The following is a 19,059-nucleotide window of genomic DNA, read 5'->3' on the forward strand; positions in this document are numbered from 1 at the left end:
ATAATTTTTCACATGGTGGCCTCTCTAACGGTCCTGGCTTTATTATAGTGAGGCCGTTTCAATTCTGAAGGGAGAAGGAGGAAGAAGAAAAAAGAAAAAAAAAAAGCAAGGCGTCTCTTCAGTTGGGAAAACCCAGGAAAGGACCGCAAGTGCCAAACACAGAGAGGCCCCCGTCTTTTGCACGGCACAGCTGACCCCTGCTTCCTCCCTCTCTTGAGCGGCACATTTTCACTCCGCCATTGTTCCCGCCGACCAGGACACTTCAGCGAGGCGCTACAGCCGCGACAAAGCCCAGCCATCACGCTGCCCAGTGGAGCACAAAGTATTCGATTAAATCAAAACCCCAGCGCAGACAAAACACCGGGGCCTAACGAGACACTTGGACCATGTCTACAAAGCTTCTGTGCCCCCGACACACACACAACACACACACACACACACACACACACACCTCCCCTACTCCCATTTAATGACATACTACATTTCTTCTTCAATCTCCCGCAAATCAGTCCTCCCACTTACTGGAAAAACCCCAGCCTTCGCTACACTGAAGCCCCTACTGCTATTTCCAGTCAGAGACGGGCAACAGGAAGTCTGTTCTTTCCAAACCACAGTCAGAGGGGAAGAGAGGGGGGCGCACATAAACACACCACAAACATCATTGATATACTGCAGGTGAGTGAGGACAAGAGGTGGGGACTGCAGTTTTCACCATCATGGCAAGAGCTTCAGGATATGGTCAGTATTCCTGAGTTCACCGAGTTTTAAAAAATAAAATCGCTTTTATAAGTCTCCGTTGGACAGTGTTACCGTGTTAACCTCTAAGTGGATTTAAAAAGAAATTGAGGATGACCTCAAACATGTAAAAAGAATACGAACATGCAGAGATAAAAGAAAAGTGACATAAGTGTCTAAGAATATTGGATGCATTAGTGTATATCATTTCCATTGAGTAAACTTCCTCCATGAGGGGTCAGACAAAATGGCTTGCTACTTGCACTGGCTTCCCACCAAGCAGTGGAAACCAAGCCTTGTTAAAATAAATGACCAGCAATCACATGGTCTCCAGCGAGTGCACTTCACACTCTTGCCAAGAGTGCCCTTCCCCGATCCCCAAACTCAGGCTGAGTCAAGGCCTTCCTCACATCTGCTGGGAAGCAATGCATCACTAAGTCACTTTTTGTGTCAGAGAGAGAAGGATGGGGAATACAATCCCAAAAAGCATCAAAACATGGTGTTTTTCTGTTGTTTATTCTTGTGGTTTCCATAGCCTCTATATGAAACCAACAGGGGAATTTGAGTGTGGATAATGTTTATTGTTAACCTCTGGCTTCTGTGAGTTCGGCGTACCCAAGCTAGCTCACGGTGACAAGTGTCACACACACTCCACATCCGTCAGCACTAGTCCATATGTTTGGCACCGCTGAAATGGCAGAAGGTCATCAATCTGGCTAGTGGGAGCTTTGGTTATAAACTGACTACGCATTAGGCAGTAAGCAATTGACAGGTCGTAATTTCTAACCACGACAGCTTACTTGGTATTCATACAGGCATGCGAATGCTTTCTCCCACTGCACTAGGAGAGATTTGCTTTACATTATGCTGGGAGTTAAAACACTGCTCGAGCTCAAATATGGAAGCCCCAATTGGACAAAGCCACAATCCAAACTGCTGACCCATCATGGCATGCAACAGAGTGCCGCACATTCAAACACTACTTCACAGTCTGTTAACAGGCCTATCAACAGGTCACCGAGGTAAAAAATAATAAAATCCCAACTAGTCCATTCCTAAAGCAACCAATACATACCCAGTACCACGTTAGATGCAACAAGGTCTGGTTTGTTTGTTTTTATCCAATAAAGTCTCACATTATTAAACAATTATGGGCATGACTAGGAGAGACTCACTCATCTATTGGGCAGCAGTAGCTCTGCATCATAATTGCCTTGCCTCACAGACAACATTCAGGATCCACCCCCACATGTGCCATTTTTGTTCCTCCTTCTCATCTAAATCAGACTATAGAGCAAGATCCCAATTCTTCTACTGGCAAGGCAAATAAGTGAGAAATTGTGAGAGAATATAATATCACTTCATCAAAAGATTTGTGCTTTGTGAACCATTTCTGCTTATGAATTACCTATTAAAAACACTCTCAAAGGAAGTGATGTCATGCGATTCAAAATGAACAGCTGGTCTTTCCTTATCTGTTACCAGTTATTAGTAACAGAGGCCCCAGCAACATCCCCACCAAGCCCTGTAAAAGCCTTGACAATCTGCATCCATGACAACAAGAGGCCTTGAAACATGATGCAGTGCTGGTTAGGTGACAGCTTGTTTTGTTCTCTTTTCAATAAGGTCACACAGAAGCCTATGGGTTTCCTATAATATTAGTTATAAATAGCATCGCTTAGATTGTAGTCTATGTTATATATGTTTCTTTACATGTGAATTGTACTGCTGGAACGGGCCGAATAAGAGAACTCATGTAGTGTGTACGCGTGTGCGTGTGTGTGTGTGTGTGTGTGTGTGTGTGTGTTTCAAGCCCTTTGGCAATGATGGAGGATAAAACAACCTTGAGGGTGTGGGATAATACACCATTGGCACCCTCACCGCTCCCAACACAAACGAACATTTTAAAAAGACAATAAATTAAGTGACCGGATAAATGTGCCTTGTTGCCCTTGTAGGACATCGTCTGATTGGTTTTGTTTACTGCGTTGCCAACATAAGCAAGTTGAGTGGCAGGTCTTGATGAATGATTGATGAGGCTGCCGCTCAGTGAAACATGGCACCTCAGCAGAAGCAGACCCAAGTCACCTCTTATGTACACAACACCGGGCTATAAAGGAAATCTACAGCAACAAGTTTCAAAGATAAAGTGCTGATGTTTTCATCTACAACACACACACTCACACACACACTCACACAGGTCAACTGTCACTTTTAGATGATGAAATGGTGTACTAGCAAATCAGTTATCAGTTTGAGTTCAGATGTTGATAAGTGCACTGTGTGCTAGAACACGGTGGCTCTATACGCAAACTGAACATACAAGCCACGCAAACTTACCCCCCGGCCCATACACACACACACACACACACACGTACGCAAAGGAGTAGAGAGACATTTCAACAGATTTCTTTGAACCTCTGTAATGAAAGAAACCACATTTAAGGCAGAACAAAAAGTACCTTTAACAAATTCACTGACAATAATTGTAAGCTTTCATGTCCAATTTCTTTTTTATATAAATAGATTCCAGAACTTTTCTAGTCTGAAAGAAGAAGAAAAAAAGAGATGAAATGAAGTGGAATTCTTTTTGGAACCTTGAGGGAACAATTAATCATGCATTCTCACAACTAGTCATCAACACCACCCTCATATTAGGATTTTAATTAAGGAGACAGACGCATGGGTGGACTGCTAATGCCACGGATTCTGAGCTAATGTGATTTCCGGCTAAAATGTCTCTTGCTTTTTCCTTTCAAAATTTCAGGATGCCCCTGAAAGCGCCCTCAAAATCCTCCACCCTCGTGTCACCCCCCCACCCCCCTGCCCTCGTTGTGCCCCCACCCTCCACCCCCCACCGCCCTTCCAGCTGAAAGCTAAGTATATTCCCCTTCTCTGAAAGCAAATACAAAACAGCTGACGTTGGAAGACGTTGACCTTGAACAAGTGGCTGGCTGGCTGGCGCGATCCCACTCTCGCTCTCCAGCGTTTCCCCGCGGCTGCCAGCGAGCCTCACCATCTATAGAAGTCAACGCGGCTCTGGCCGTCCTCCCGCTGGTTATTTCGGGCTGTGCCCACCTCCCCTCTACTCTAACCCCCCCCCACCACCACCACCACCCCCGCTCCACCCAAACCTTGCCTGAAGCACTGGCCGCTAGTGTCAGGAGAGGATCACTAACATGTCACGCGCTGGCCAATGGAGGGGGGGCCTGGAAGATGGGAATGTAATGATTGGAAGGGGGGGGGGGGGGGTTGTTGAAGTGATAGGTCGACTCATCCATGCACACCGCATCCACGAGCAGTGGGGCTGCTGAGCTGATGGCACAGGTCCTCCCCACCTGCGTCATAAGAACCCAGCAACCGCTACGCTACGGTGAATAGCTAGGACTATGCGTGGAATATGTGGTGGCAGTCACGCTCAAAAGAATGACAGCTTGTTGGCTTGACTCTCAAAGGGCATACTAGCACAAGCTCTATGATACAAACTGTAAACAACTCAAACTACAAACCAAAACAAAACAAAAAAACAAGCCAACTGAATGTTTCAGCTGCCTTCGAAAACGTATGCACGGTTGAACGGACATCTATTTAAAAACTCATTTGTGCTGAACAAGCCTAATCAAATGTTTTAGCTGCCACTGGTAGCATTGTGAAAGTGTCCACTACCCACGAGTAACCAGAGTGGAAAATCTGATTAAGAATAAAAATACTACCAGCACAGTAAAGATTTGTATCCTCCTATAGCTTCATTGCCTCATGGCCACAAGGACCAATCAAGTGACCCATAACTGGCTAATTTGGTTGGCAAGAGACGTCAGACAGAATGCTAAGTGGCACCCTCAAGTGAACATCAGAACGTTTAGAGTCAGGTTTACAGAAAGCAAACATATTTTGCTTCACTAATGCAAGTTAAATGAAACGGAGCTATTCTGAATAAGCAGAACAGTCTGTGGTATGCGAGTATGACTACGTACGTGTCTGCCTGTATACTTCTGAATGCATGTATGTATTTATGTATTTATGTGTGTGTGTGTGTGTGTGTGTGTGTGTGTGTGTGTGTGTGTGTGTGTGTGTGTGTGGGGTGATGAAATATCTGTTTTTATATCAGAATACTCGAATGTGACAGAATATACCACAGCACACACATCAAACCTCTTCGCTTTGACTTACACAACACAATGACAAAACCACAACAATGAAGCATCCGAGGCATTTCCTGCCGTTCATCTCCATTTGAAAACCTCCCGGTCAGCTCGCTTCCCTATCTGAGGCGCTCCTTTAAGTTTGAACACAAACACTATCGGAGAAATATGTCACACTTCCACAACACAAAATGGCCTGCGCACGAGCAGCAGTGACGACAGCAGCTGAAGACCACAACCGGCCTATATAAGGTGACCCAACAGCCATGACTAGGGTTGGGTACCGACCCCTGTACTTTTACCGGTACCGACCGAATCACGTCGGTATTACCGGGTATTGCTTCACGTGAAATTGAACGGTGCTAAATTTCGGTACTTTCATGTGCATCAGGAGCGGAGTGCGCCATCTGACGTCATGTCTGAGTGTAGGCTAACGTTATGTCGGTCTCAAAAACTAAAGTGAATGGGCTAACTTAATATGCACCATTTAAGCCTGCATGTATTGCACCAAAAACAGGCATAAAAGAATCAAAATAGTAGGCCTATCCCTGGTAAGAACTTAAAATAAAACTGAGAGTTGACGGAGTGCAATGAAATGCACCCATCTTCTGAATCGCGAGTGAGCTGGATCCATTCAAAACAGTAAAACAGGACTTTAAATAGTTCAAGCATATGTGACAGAAAAATGTTTGAATGCTATTGAAATGTATCATGGCTAGATTATAATGATGTCTTAACAGCATTAATAATATCTAGGCTATTTGCCAAATACTCGCTGTATTTGTCGTGACAACTTGCTCTAAGTATTGACCGTAGCCTTTGCTTTTGCTGCGCTGCTCCAAGCAGTCAGCAGATAAGAGCTGGTCATAAAAAAATAGAAACTATGTCCTAACCGCGATGCGAGCAAACATTAACGATACAATTCGTTTAATTTCATTGCTGTCAATTGGAGTGTCCTGACAGCAAGCAACGCGAGCAGCGCGGTGTTTTGAGAGAACTTTTGTTGTTGGCATCCTACGGTTTATTTTCTCTCTGTCGCTCGCTTTGCTCTGTTATTTTGAATGAGAAATATGACTCATTAAAACGGCATATTTAACGGATTCACTCCCCCCGATGCAATGCTATAATTTGATTGTACACGTTGTAGGCCCACGCAACAGTTTGCTGGTTAGCCTACACATACAGTTAACCTGACAGACAGACTATGCGTAGCGTTTCAAGGTGGAACAATGCGCTGCATCAAGACGAGCTATAAGTTCAAATTCACGATGGCATGGAATGTTTTATTAGTCAAAGGACAACCGAACGACCAAACTCGCCAGCCTACTACTCACGTTAGAAACTGACTGAAACGAAGTAATTTAAACAACAGCTGGTAAGGAGTGGATAATAATCTACCCAAATAGCTAAATGTATTTGGCCCGGATCCGCCAGCGATTCCCAAACTGTGGAACGCGCACCTGCTTCTAGGAGATAGCCTATGCGAGATGAAAAGGGCTATGGCGGAGAGGTGTTAAAAAAACAAACTTATTTAGTATACTAAATATTTTGTAATTAGTGAATGAAATAATGAATAACTTCTAAACCATTTGTAAACTCTATAGTAGGCTATGTTTTCATTAAAAAGGGGCGGTTTATTAAACATGATGCCTGGCATACCGCTGACCTAGGCTAGGCCTACTGTTAAATTGCACAAAACAAAGATGGAAGGATTGCTTTTTTCATGGCTTAAAATAGCTAAATCATCATATAACCCAATGGACTAATTATTTGTTCTATGTTTGGGTTTGATGGAGTCTGTTTAAAAAAACTTTCACTATCCATTGTTCATGTTCATACTTAAGAAATGAGAGGGGTTTGTATTGTGTTAAAAACATTCTCAATGTATACATTTGATTTTGTGGAACTTGTAGTTGATACAAACAAGGTGTTACAGATTCAGTAAGGGTAAGGTACCGAAAAAAATACCGTTGAATACCGACACCGAACCTCAGGCACCGGCACCGGTACCGATATCGGTTCAAATGCGATAGGTACCCAACCCTAGCCATGACAGATCATGGGGGGCTTTCTGAAGGCAAGAGGACAGGTCAGAAAGTCTCTAAGTCCTACAGTATCTTTCAGGAGCATGAGGTTTCCATTTAAGAAGAGAAACATCAAGAACACGACGTTGCACTGCTCATACAATTGGCACATGAGGGGAAAAAAAGATACAATCTTTCTTTTGCATACAAGGCCTATGTAAGGGATCATCTAGGGAACTGTACTATGAATCATTCAAATGTTAAGCAAATGGACTGTGGGTTGCATGGAACAAAATGTAATCAAACAGCTCTGATGTTCCTTCGTACCTTTGGTATCTACGCTACAATCAGAGTTCTGCTCAAGACTCTACCCCCTGGTATCTACAGATTTAAAAAGATACAAGTTATATGCTGATGTGTTGGAAGTTGATCAACTAGCAAAGCACCAACAACTACCAGGCAAGCAATGCTGTGCTCTGCAGAGTCATAGACTACACTACTTGCCGTAGAGGCAAAAAAGTTGCTTGCAGAAAGACAATTCCTTCAGCTTGGTCAGCTGCTTCAAGCAAACATGTCCATTTGAGTTCAGTTACAGAAAGTACTAAGCTTACTTGTTTACTCCTTTTTTTCTCCAAGAGTTCTGGCTGAACACATACAGCACACACAGTATCTTTCTTAACATTTGGCTGCTGGAGAACTGTGCAAACATACATCTCAAGCAATGGTGGCCCCTTGGCATGGGCAGCACCAGCCATCCATCAATGTAGCCAGAACTGTTCCCCACTGTAGCCGTGGCACTCACTCACACACGCACCGATGTGCCAGCTAATGAGGTACAGGGTGACGCTGAGGAGACGGGGCAGGAGAGGCTCAGTCAGACCCAAAACTGGAGCTAATCTCAGTGGCCGCAGCGGGGACGTCTATGGATTAGGCACCTGTACTACCTATGTGGGGTAGCCGCGCATCACATTCCCTGGGCGTCGAGGAAAATAGCAGACGCTAACCCCCTTTGCTGTGTGTGTGTGTGTGTGTGTGTGTGTGTGTGTGTGTGTGTGTGGTTTTTGTCCCATGTGTTGGAAAATAATAATGGCACAGGAATGCAAGGCCTTTTGTACTTGCCCTCCAGTTATAATGAGAGCATATGCAATCCTGTGGGATAAATATAGCAAACATAGACCCTTTATGGATAGCTTGTAAAACTCCGTCGAGTTATAAGTCACCTGTTTTTTGGTGCCTTGGTGTTTGGGGATGAATTCAGTTTCATCATGTCAAGATGTTTGGCTGCTGCAATGGATGCACTCTTTTGAGACCACAAACTGCTCGTCTTGATGAAAAGTGGTCTGGCACCAGATTGTGTGGTGTGCAGTTAGGGATTCCAGCCTCAGACATGAAAGACACGCTGAAGAGGTTTTAAATGGGGTGACACAAATCAATTTTTAGCCCGGTGACTCACGCCACGATGCCAAACGCGTCTCTATGTGGCAACCAGTGGAATCCAAAGGGCTTACAGATGGACTCCCACACAGGAAGCTTTCTGTATGGGTGTGGTGGACTTCAGCTGTGCTGTGCCCATAGGAAAATGTCAATGCCCATTGGAACACTGTTTGGCTAAAGAAAGAGCCTGAGAAAAAACTTGCAAAAAAGTTACAAACTATGTCTGAAGACAGACACTTGATAGGGTATAGATGCAGCATAGCCTGAATACCTGGGCACCCTGTGCCAGCCTGTACCAAACCAGCTGACAAATATGAGCATGAATATGAGTACCCTACATTACTGTGGCTTTTTTAATCCATCAATAAATTATTGATATTCACAAATGGAATGAGATGTTTGGCCTTTTTTCTAACCAGCCTTTTCGGCTGAAAACAAAACTATCATTCAAAATAGAACGGTTTCACGACTCCACTAGAAGACAGGAACAAGATACAATTCCACAGAACGAGGCAGTTAAAATATTTGTTCAGATATAGAACAGAACAAAAATGCATGGTTATATTTCACAGGCATGAGAACCTTTGAGAAGATGCCAGGGGAAATCCATATTTCTGGGCTCCCATTCAGCCATAATATATCTATAAGCATCAGGGCCAGCCTATAGGTTGGGTCTTTCTCACGATCTCCGAGTGAAATTAATAACGGTGCATGAAGGGTAGAAACAAACTGAAACTGGCCCGAGAGCAGAATTCTTTTCAACCCAGTCGGTGATAACCAAAACAGGGCGCTGCTGTTCAGACATCTCGTGTGACTCGAAAGTCACTGAGGGTTTGTTTGTGTCCGTCTTCTGAGTCTCTAAGGAGGACACTGTATGCAAGTCACGAGACCATCATGCCCCTTGCTGCAGAGCAGCTCATCTGTGCATGTTAAGAAGTGCTGCAGGCCAGCATGGAGTATCAATACCCGGGTTTGGTACTGCAATTCCATGAAGGCCCCAGGGGTAGAAGTCCATAAGCTCACCCACCCACCCCAGCTCAGCTCAGCTCAGCTCAGCTCAGTTAAACTAAGCTATAACCTATCCATGTTCAGATGACAACAACAAAAAAAAGCCAAATGAAACACTTTGTCAAAGATTAAAAAATATGCTCCATAGAATTGCTGCATTTGAGCATCCAAGAAATCCAATAGAGCTTTAAAGAGCTGGACTAGTTCTTAGAAAAACTGGGCCACGGTGAAAAATGTGCTCTCAGGAAAAGCCATACGACTAGCAGCATAACAGGCCTAATAGTCTATATAATGTGACCAGAGCCTGGATAGTCTTATAAAGGTTGTCTAATTGCCCCTAACCTCATCCTGCCCCTGCAATCTACAGCCCTGAATAATAACTCATTGCATGATCTCGAGAACCAAGAGCAATGACAGAGGCCATTTAATGTTTCACACGACTAAATGTAAGGCTACATAAACCTCGCTGTTGCGACTATTTAGAGACGTGCTCTAGAGCCCAGCAGAGAAGCTATGAATATGGCCTTCAAAGAACCTGTATACAACCTTCAGAAATAACACTGACTCAGTACACAGACCCAACCACGTCCCTGTGAAAATACGAAATACTCGGTCACACCTTATATTAAGAAGTTTTCTATTTTAGTCTCAGAATGAACCACATTACAGTCATATTGGTAGACCGCTTCTATGTCAATTAATAGTGGAACACTCTCAGTATGACTGAGAAATTCTGTAAAAAAATCCGGTGAAATCATCAGCTCTGAACAAATGAATAACGCAACTGTCAGTCTGTTCCAAGCCAACTGGCCACCACTTAATGCTACCTTCTCGGTTTTCAGAAATGACTAAGGTAAGAATAGCTACAGAGCACTGAGTTTGCAGAACTGAGTTTGCAGTAGCTAACTAATCAGCTGAGGCCTGCTGTGTGTGTTTTTTACACTGTGACATTTTGGGCAAACAAGCTTTTAACATTCATTATCTAAATGACTCCTCTCTTTCAATATCATTTGAGCAAGACCAATCTTTTCTATAGAAAGCTAAACACATAATGCAACAATTCAATGGTGTAGTAGAATGCACATTTGTCAGTAAGGCAACGACATAAATGGAGTCTCTGTCTAACTGGGAAGAAGTACTAGTTTGGACTATTTGTTAGTGAACAATAAAGACATTAAAACCAGTTGGGGTTGGACTCAAGCAAGGCCATAGAACAAGGCTATAGGCTGTTTGGCCACACAGCATGCTAGGGCATGTCATTTCTATTTATGGACAAAGGCCTTCCGGTCACAAAAAAACACACAGATCAATGTGTTGTTCTCCCTCCGTACGACTGCTGGAGAGGCCAGCTCTCCCTCTGCAGGTCCAGAACCCAAGTAAATACTCTCGCCACACTGCAAAGTTCTCAGTGAGGTACAATCACAAACAATGAAGTGGGTCATTTCTGGAGAGTTACATAACACTTGATATCATCGCAGGCCCCTTTTCTGAACACAAGAAAAGAAAAAAAAAAACAGCAGACAACCTCAAGTCTCTGCCAAGGGTAATTCTTTCTCAGAGTTTTTCCATTTGCCGGGCCAGAAGCAAGGCACTCCTGTTAACATAAACATGCAATGCTATGCAGGCATGTGAGGAGGCTGCTTTCAAGGTGGTGTTGAGAGTGCCATTTGGCTGAGACCATGCAGGACCTGAACAGCTGAAAAAATTCAGCTTGCTCATTCCTCCCAAGAAATGAACCCTTCTCTCTTCTCATGCGCACAGACAATTACACAATTCAAGATTTTTCAGACTCATACCAACTGGTACCCTTTTTCCTTTTTTTTTTCGCTTCCAGCTCTCAAGTCCATTGTGTGAGCGTCTGTTTTCAGAACACAATTTCCTTTCCCATGCACAGGAGAAATGAATGGCTCACCCCCCCGCCACGAACATCATGGGGTCAAACTTTTGCCAGGTTAGTATGTGGCCCTTGAGTGTAGAGAGGATGTCATTTTTCACGAGTGACATTTCTATGCCAACAACTCCACAGGGCAATACTAAAGTCACTATTTACAGGGAATGTTTTCAAAAAAATTTCAGCTTTTGATTTTAAGTCAATTGTTAGTTCAAAGCAACGCTACACACAGCATGGTGGCGCTAAGGCTGGCAGGAGTGTGTGTGTCCTTTCATGGTGCATTAATCTCATAGACTGCAGGTCAGTGGGACGGTATTTTTAGAATGTAGAAGATTTAAAAAAGTCCATACCTGTAGTACCGTGACTGGAGGTACGTGGAGCACACTGCTTTGGAGACATGGCTGGCTGAGCCAAAGTCTATCACTTTCACCCGGTAGGGCTGCCGCACGGGGTCCACCAACATGATGTTCTCCGGCTTAAGGTCGGCGTGAATCAGGCCCATGGCCTTCAGCTTCTTCAGAGCTGTGGCCACCTGCTGCAGGATGGGCCGGATCACCTTCAGCGGCAGCGGGCTGAACTTGTTCTGCTTCAGGAAGTCGTACAGGTTCTGCTCCAGCATCTCGAACACCAGGCAGGTGTGGCTGCGGTGCTGGAAGCACTCCAGCGCGCGCACCAGGTTGTGCTCGTCCGCGTTCTCGCCGCTCAGGCGGGCCAGGATGCTCACCTCGATCTGGCCCTGCCGCGCGTACGACGGGTGGTTCTTCAGGATCTTGACCGCCACCACCTCGCTCGTGCCCCTCTTCCAGCACTTGACCACCTGGCCGAAGGTGCCCCGGCCCAGGAAGTCCAGAACCTCGTACGTGTTCTTCATGGAGCACAGCACCTCGTGCTGTACCAGCTGGTAGTCTCCGTCTCCTCCGCCGGCCCCTTGCTTGCCGGGCGCTCCCGCTACCGCCGCCGGAACGGCCACCGCCGCCGGGTTTCCCACATTCGTTTGCAACATCGCAGGCAACATGGACAGGTCCTCCACTATCTGCATGGCGCTCCCCAAGTTCTCTAGTTCCTCACTTTTACGTTTCAGTCCGCATCGCTGGAAGCTTTCTGCCAAGTTCAAACCTCCGCAATCTTCCCCGTCCCCTTCGTCCTCCCCTCCACCACCTCCTCCTCCACCACCACCACCTCCACTTTCTTGTCCTCCTCCTCCTCCTTTAGCCTCCCCACCGGTAACTCCCCCTCTACAGCCGTTTCCCTCTCCCCTGCCCCCTCCGACTCCCCCTGAAGCTCCACTGCTGCTCCCCCTTCCTCGGTCCTGATGCCCTGGCCCCTTTCCCTGCGAGGGGACACCCCTGTTCTGGGGCTGTGCTGCTGCCGTAGGCTGCTCACGCTGAACACCTCTCACAGCAACCGTCTGCAACGAAAAGTCCTGCCTGCCGCGCGGTCTGCCGCCCGCAGCTTCTCTTGACTGAAACAAAGGCGCGAGTTTCGTCGGGTGAGCGATGCCAAGGGTTCTACCATTCAAATAAGTCCGTGGGTAGGCTCTTTCATGGTAAACACAGTTGCTGGGCTCGACTTTGAGTTTCTTCACACTGCAAAAGGCACTTGTCTGGGTTTGATAAACATGTGGTGGGTAGACCAAGACTTGTGAGGCCATACCTGTGGACAAGGAAGGAAAAAAGAAAAGAAAGGTTAGTTTATCTAATTTTCAATACTTAAACACAAAGCTTTACCAGTAATATCATACTGGAAAAGGTGTATTTTGCATGAACAAATTTCAAAACACCAAACTATATCCCTGGATGCAACACAACGTGTGTGTGTGCGTGTGTGTGTGCGTGTGTGTGCGTGCGTGTGTGTGTGTCCGTCACCAAAACAGTCAACTTGCGCTGGGGACACCTTTTCTGTAGCCATTAACCATCTGCTCCAGCAACTGGCCTGGGGGAAAGGTGATAACATTCCATGGATGGCTCACCAGGTTCTCATTCTATCAGAAACCAATCTTTCAGAGTATAAATGAATACAAAACACCATCAGCCTTGTGTGACATCTTCCTATTAGTGGATCTGAGACCTGGCCTGACCTGACCTGCAGTTGTACAAAGAAGAAACACCCTACTTGGAAATGAAGATCTCACAGTTAATTGAATATCCAACAACACTAACCAACATATAGGCAGTCAGAAAGAACCAAGCGCCGAACATCTCCATAAAAACACCCTCCCTATGTCTAGCAAATAAATTAAAATGTGGACTTTTTTATGTCTTTTTGCATTGTTTCTTCAGCCCTGGCACACTGACCTTATCAGTGGCTGTCCGTTGGCCCTGCTGAAACAGCTGACCTAGTTCCTTTTCTCTGGAGCTCTTCCAGTGACATCAAAAGCGCTAAGGCCCTGCTGGCTCTTCAACTTTAATCAACGCGGGTATTCAGGAGGACGGATTTAGAAAGCTCTGCATGCCTCATCCTGGGGTCGAGTCTCAGCTCAAAATGAACCCAAGACAGTACAGTGTGGTCACCTATGTAAGGTGTATGTAGCGCTGCACAAAATTCACAATTGGGAACCTGAATGATTTTAGCATGGAAGAAAATATTAATATATATTTCAGATTTCCTTATAAAATGTATAAAATCACACCCAAACACCTTGCTATGCCTAGTACATACTACTCCAGGTCCGTTTTGCCAGGTGCCACATTGAAAAGAAAAAACAGTCTTCAACGTTTAATTACTGTCACACGCAGAAGATTGACTGCAAATCACTCTAGACAGAAAACAACCCCTAGGCTACACGTTTGGCTATAGCAGTTTTTTGTGTGCTACCTGGTTGCCCTGTGCACCAGCACTAACTTCAAACAAGAGAAAACAATGACACAAACACTATCAATAACACTATAGCTCAGCAGCAACTGATGCCACAGTGCAACTGATCTGGGCGAGTCATAGTAAGTCTCAGGAAGTCCAATAACGCCAGTAAAGCACACTGGACTTATGTGTTGTCACAACCCCATGGAAATAAGCATAACAATGGTGTCTGTAACAGGTAACGGTACGAGTGGAAGCCAAGGCTAGTTAGACACCGACTTCACGTGTAGGGAAATAGCATGATGAAGGTTGTAAACCACATAGAATGTGACTGATCATAATGGTAGCCCATTAGTTCAAATTTGAATGTTAGAACTACAATTTAGAAAGAAGCACTGCATTATATGATGCCTTCGACTTAAAAATAGGTTTGAGGGCAATGCTACAATTACACCCTGGCACACCAAATGCGATTAACACAACCCAACACATGTCCAATCAGGTAACACCTTTTTCCAATGGTCACAAGTAGGCACCTGTGGGGCCACATCCTCCAACAGACACGTTTTGTCTCAAATGGTAACAGGAGGCCACTAGGATGGAGCCTTGGGTGTTTTGGCCCTTTAATTTAGCTAAGCCAACAAAGTGGCAGCTGCAGAGCCTGCTATTATTACCGTCTGTAGCATGATACTCCCCCCACTAGTCAAGGAGACTCCTTCTGTGGAGTCAAGTTACTTGACTAAGAGCAACACAGTTCTAACAGCTACGATGCTATACTTCTGCCATACTACTGACCCCTCACCCTACCACTTCCAAATCATGCCCCTTGACAAATGACCAAATGCCCCTCCACTCATTATGTGGGTGGACACAGCTGGCTTTCAAACGGGAAAAAAAACAAACAACCTATTCTCCCTCCTTTCACCTAATGTGTGACAATGAATAGCTCACACCTCACCCTGAACGACAACAGAAGGCCCAAGACTATGAAAGATACACAGTGTCTTTTCAAATGGGTTCACTCCAGATCCGTCACTCTGTGTGCTCTAGATTTCAGACATTGCCCAACAACCCAATTAAACATACCAGTAGTGTAATTAAGGATTGCTTTCTGTCCACAGAACTATTTTAATTTGCCTGTGTGTATAAGGATCTTGCTATGTGCCAAACCATGTCTAGGCAGAAGCCATGTTATGTGTGGCAGGTCAAAAAGTACCCAAACTGTTCCGCAGTAAACACAAGGGAAAACAAAACAGGAAGTGGCTATAAGGTCACTCAGAAAAAAGCATGCCTTTTTTAATGGACAATACCAAGATGAGGTCTAGAGAAAACACTAAAATAAAACATTTGAAACACAAGAGAATAGACTAAGCTATGAAGGATAAAGCTATGTGGTCAAATAGTAGTATAAACTGAATATGTTTAACATGTTTTGGACTTTTATTCGACCATAAGACGTCATCATAAAAAGCTGTCCATCCCATAACATCAGGTGACATCCCAGTGTTACCAATTTAAAAAAATGCTAGTTCTCTTAAACCTTGCCAAACATTAACCGACTCGGCCTGGCTGTCTTCATCAATACTGGAACTTCAGATTAATATATTCTGCATATGAATAACATAACCCAGAAGAGCACATTTATCTGCCGTTCAGAGTTACAGCCTACTAGTTTCTTCTGTATCTGGTTGGGCCCAAACTAACCACACTAGGCAAAGGGAAATTCCAAGGAGGAAAACAAAATAAAAAATCACTGCCTGAAGTTGCGCCCACACGGATATCTGGAATCAAACTAGTTATACTGCCATGCTCACACACTCATGCCTTGACGGCGACGCCATCCAAAATGATATGGACTACAATGAAAAGGAAAGCATAGTTCCCCCATAGGCTACCACTCAGCATCCATAACACTCTCCAATTTCAAAGCAAGCAGCAAATGAAGTTGGATAGCTATATATATATATATATATATATATATATAAAAAAAAAAACATTAGGCCTACTGTTCAGATACCCATTCTGTTAATGGCCTTAGTGAGATGAATAAATAAATGAGGATTACAGCTAAAGTGTTGATATGGTATGGATGATGTTAAAACCAGAAAGTATTCAGCTGGTGGAGGGGGGGGGGGGGGGGGGGGGGGCTTAAAAAGAGGTGTGCAACTGACTAAGAGAACAGAAGGGCCTTGTGCGTAAGACAAAAAAATGCAATAACTGAAAAAAGTAGAGAAAAGTAACGACTACACAAAGGCTACTACACAACCAACAGCAGAAGGCATGGCCCACTTACAAGGAAATGTAACAAAACAAATTGACTGCACGCTGGGCCAATAAGATCAATATAGCCTGGTGACGCAGTGTGCAAATCAGTAGCAGAGATAACAGGGAAACTATGGTATTGCTCCAATGTTAGTGCAGATACTGCAATTTGCAATTTGTCCATATCATGCAATTATAGGGGAACTGACCATTACTGCAACATTTTTTTATACCGTCAGCCAAAAATAAGTAAAAATGTCTCATCAAAGATTTGTGTTGTTGAACACACTAAAATGCTGAGGGATTATCACTTTAAAAAAAACTGCATTATCAAGGCAAGTCTGGCTCCGAATGCAACAATTTAGGCACTCTAACCATTTCTATCTCTGCAATGGCAACATGATTCAGTGGAGGAAAAGTCACAATTATGCCACAACATGAACAAGAAAAGGCCTTATTCAGTTGCAGAATGTCTTTTCACTTAAACACTTGATCTACAGAGAAACAACAACAAAGCCTGTATTATACAGCAGGGTCTGCCAGCATCCATCAAGTTTTAAAGACACAAATCAAGGAGTGGAACTGTCTGCAACCATTTCTTCAAGCTTGTATGCCTTCTTTTAAACGTGGCAGAGATCAACTTAAGACTATGAGGCAATCACTGCTCACAGCACGATGGACAAATTCTGTGCATGACCACAGAACAGAAGTGGTAATGAATACTAGTCATGTTTTGCATTTCCTATAAAATCCAGGACCGCATGTTACTAGCCTTGACTTGTTGATGACCGCGTAAATTGTGGTGGCGTGGAATATTTGTGGCCCTGAAGACTTTAATCTCTATGCAGTTCTCAACAATAGATCGTGATGGCAAGGAGGCTGACACAATCAACTGGTATCACTTGTACTGAGCAGACTATCGTCACTTTCGACAGTGACAAAGACCAGAGCATTTGGCCGTCAGGAATTATTATCTGACTATACGCTACTGAAACAGTCAGCGTGCTGGTGCTATCGTGTGACTTCTATTTAACTCCCAGTTTCTAAATGCGCTCATTCTTCTGAAACAGCGGTCTCGCCATTTCCATGTCCACTCTAGGGCAGCGAGGAGTTACCACCAGATGTAAACAGAAATGGAATGAACTTGCAGGATATGTTAGACAAGCATTCAAAACATTTAAATTATTTTTGCAGGTTGTCCTACATGTCAAACAAGTAAGAAGTAATGGCAAGCAAATCTATACCAAATCATTATCTGAGTCTGTAATCGTCCTCGAATATAGTGCGCGAACTACAAGATTTCTGTGACGTTAATGGAAAAGAAAACAGAAGCCAGATCATGGGTGTTGTCAGCTCTCAACTATCGAGCTAACTTGGTATCTAATTACCGTCAGCGAAGAGGGAAATGGTGCAATGCATTCAACGGTTAACGTTACGATACATTAATTTACTCACAGTCTAGTCGCTATTTTGTTCAAACTAACATTAGTGAGCTTTAGAGATTCCATCTGACCCGAGACTTCTACATCGACCATGCCAGATGAAACGAGTCAAAAGAAAGGCTACATACGCAGCAATAGCTACATAAGCAAACTAGCGAACAAATATGACCAAGCTACGGTCCGTTATTTTATTTTTACCTAGGTCGTGGTAAAGGAATGAAGCAGAAGTTGGAGATAACGTTAATTAAAAAGGTTAGCTGGCTTGGTGACGTTGTGCCAAGCCCTGATGTTACACTGGAAATGACTATCGTTAAAATCGAAACAAATACAAGATATTCAAAGTAATTACTATCTTTGACACACAAAAAATGTGTTGATTTCCCAAATAACTTTCGTAATTTTGTCCATTGGTAGCTAGACCCAAATTGCCTACATTGCATTAATGTTAAACAGCTAACATTAACATTAGTTTAGGATTCTGCGGTTAACGCCGTTAGTGTATGTCAGTTGTTCCTTTAACTTATGTAAGACATCACGGAGATAAGTCAATTTAATGTAAAAAGACGAACATCACCATGATTACAGCTAGTTGTCTTGAACCGACCAGATGCTGCTATTAAACGAACATTTAACATTTTACCCAGTTAGCTCATTGTTGATACTGTTAGCTGGCTAGCAGTATGTTACTGCCCTCAGTGGAGATAGTTTTGGTCTTGTCAGATAAGTTAGTTGGTCAAATAGCTGCTTAAATGTCAGAACAAGCAATGTGATTATTCCGTTAAAGCCAGTAAATACCTTACCTTCATATAGAGTAACAGATGATAGAATCCAAGGCCTCTCCGAACATGTTATGGACTTACAAGGTACCCATACCATGCACAGTCTGCCTGCTGCACTGCTGCCATCTTGTCCTGGACAACAGGAGAGGAGACCTCGCTATCGACAACACCACCATCTCCCACATTTTAAAGTTCAAAATAACAACAGCATATAAGCAAATTATGTCATCAAACTTGGTCCAGGACGTAGCTGTGAGGTTCAAGTTATTCTTTTGGTTGAAAGGGCAAATAAGCCCATTTTCTGGAAGGGGTAGAGAAGCCCCTATTCACCGTGCGTTCCGCCCGCTCTGTCAACAGCTAACATATCCCTACTCTCTCTTTGGTCTCGGCTGTGTGAGAAATGTTTGTGATGTGAGACAATGGCATGCACGTAGACCTAAGCAATCAACCGACGATCCAAATCCTCTGGAAAAGTACTCTCAAGTTTCACGCCCATCTGCTGTGTAGGGAATTTTAAAATAGATTTAAAAACTCCGAGACACATTT

At 44.1% G+C, this 19,059-nt stretch overlaps 1 protein-coding gene across 1 annotated transcript in view; it reads right to left on the reverse strand.

Annotated features, from left to right (window-relative positions):
• The window catches only part of hipk3b (homeodomain interacting protein kinase 3b), a gene marked incomplete at its 5' end in the record, with an annotated part of 38,298 nt that extends 25,899 nt beyond the window's left edge, over positions 1 to 12,399 (reverse strand). Inside the window, one exon of the mRNA XM_062548732.1 lies at positions 11,585 to 12,399. Within this exon, the coding sequence (XP_062404716.1) occupies positions 11,585 to 12,399 (815 nt within the window). The remainder of the gene's footprint in view (positions 1 to 11,584) is intronic.
• Positions 12,400 to 19,059: the final 6,660 nt, after the last annotated feature.

Source organism: Sardina pilchardus, chromosome 11 (assembly GCF_963854185.1).
Source record: "Sardina pilchardus chromosome 11, fSarPil1.1, whole genome shotgun sequence".
Taxonomy (NCBI): Eukaryota; Metazoa; Chordata; class Actinopteri; order Clupeiformes; family Clupeidae; genus Sardina; species Sardina pilchardus.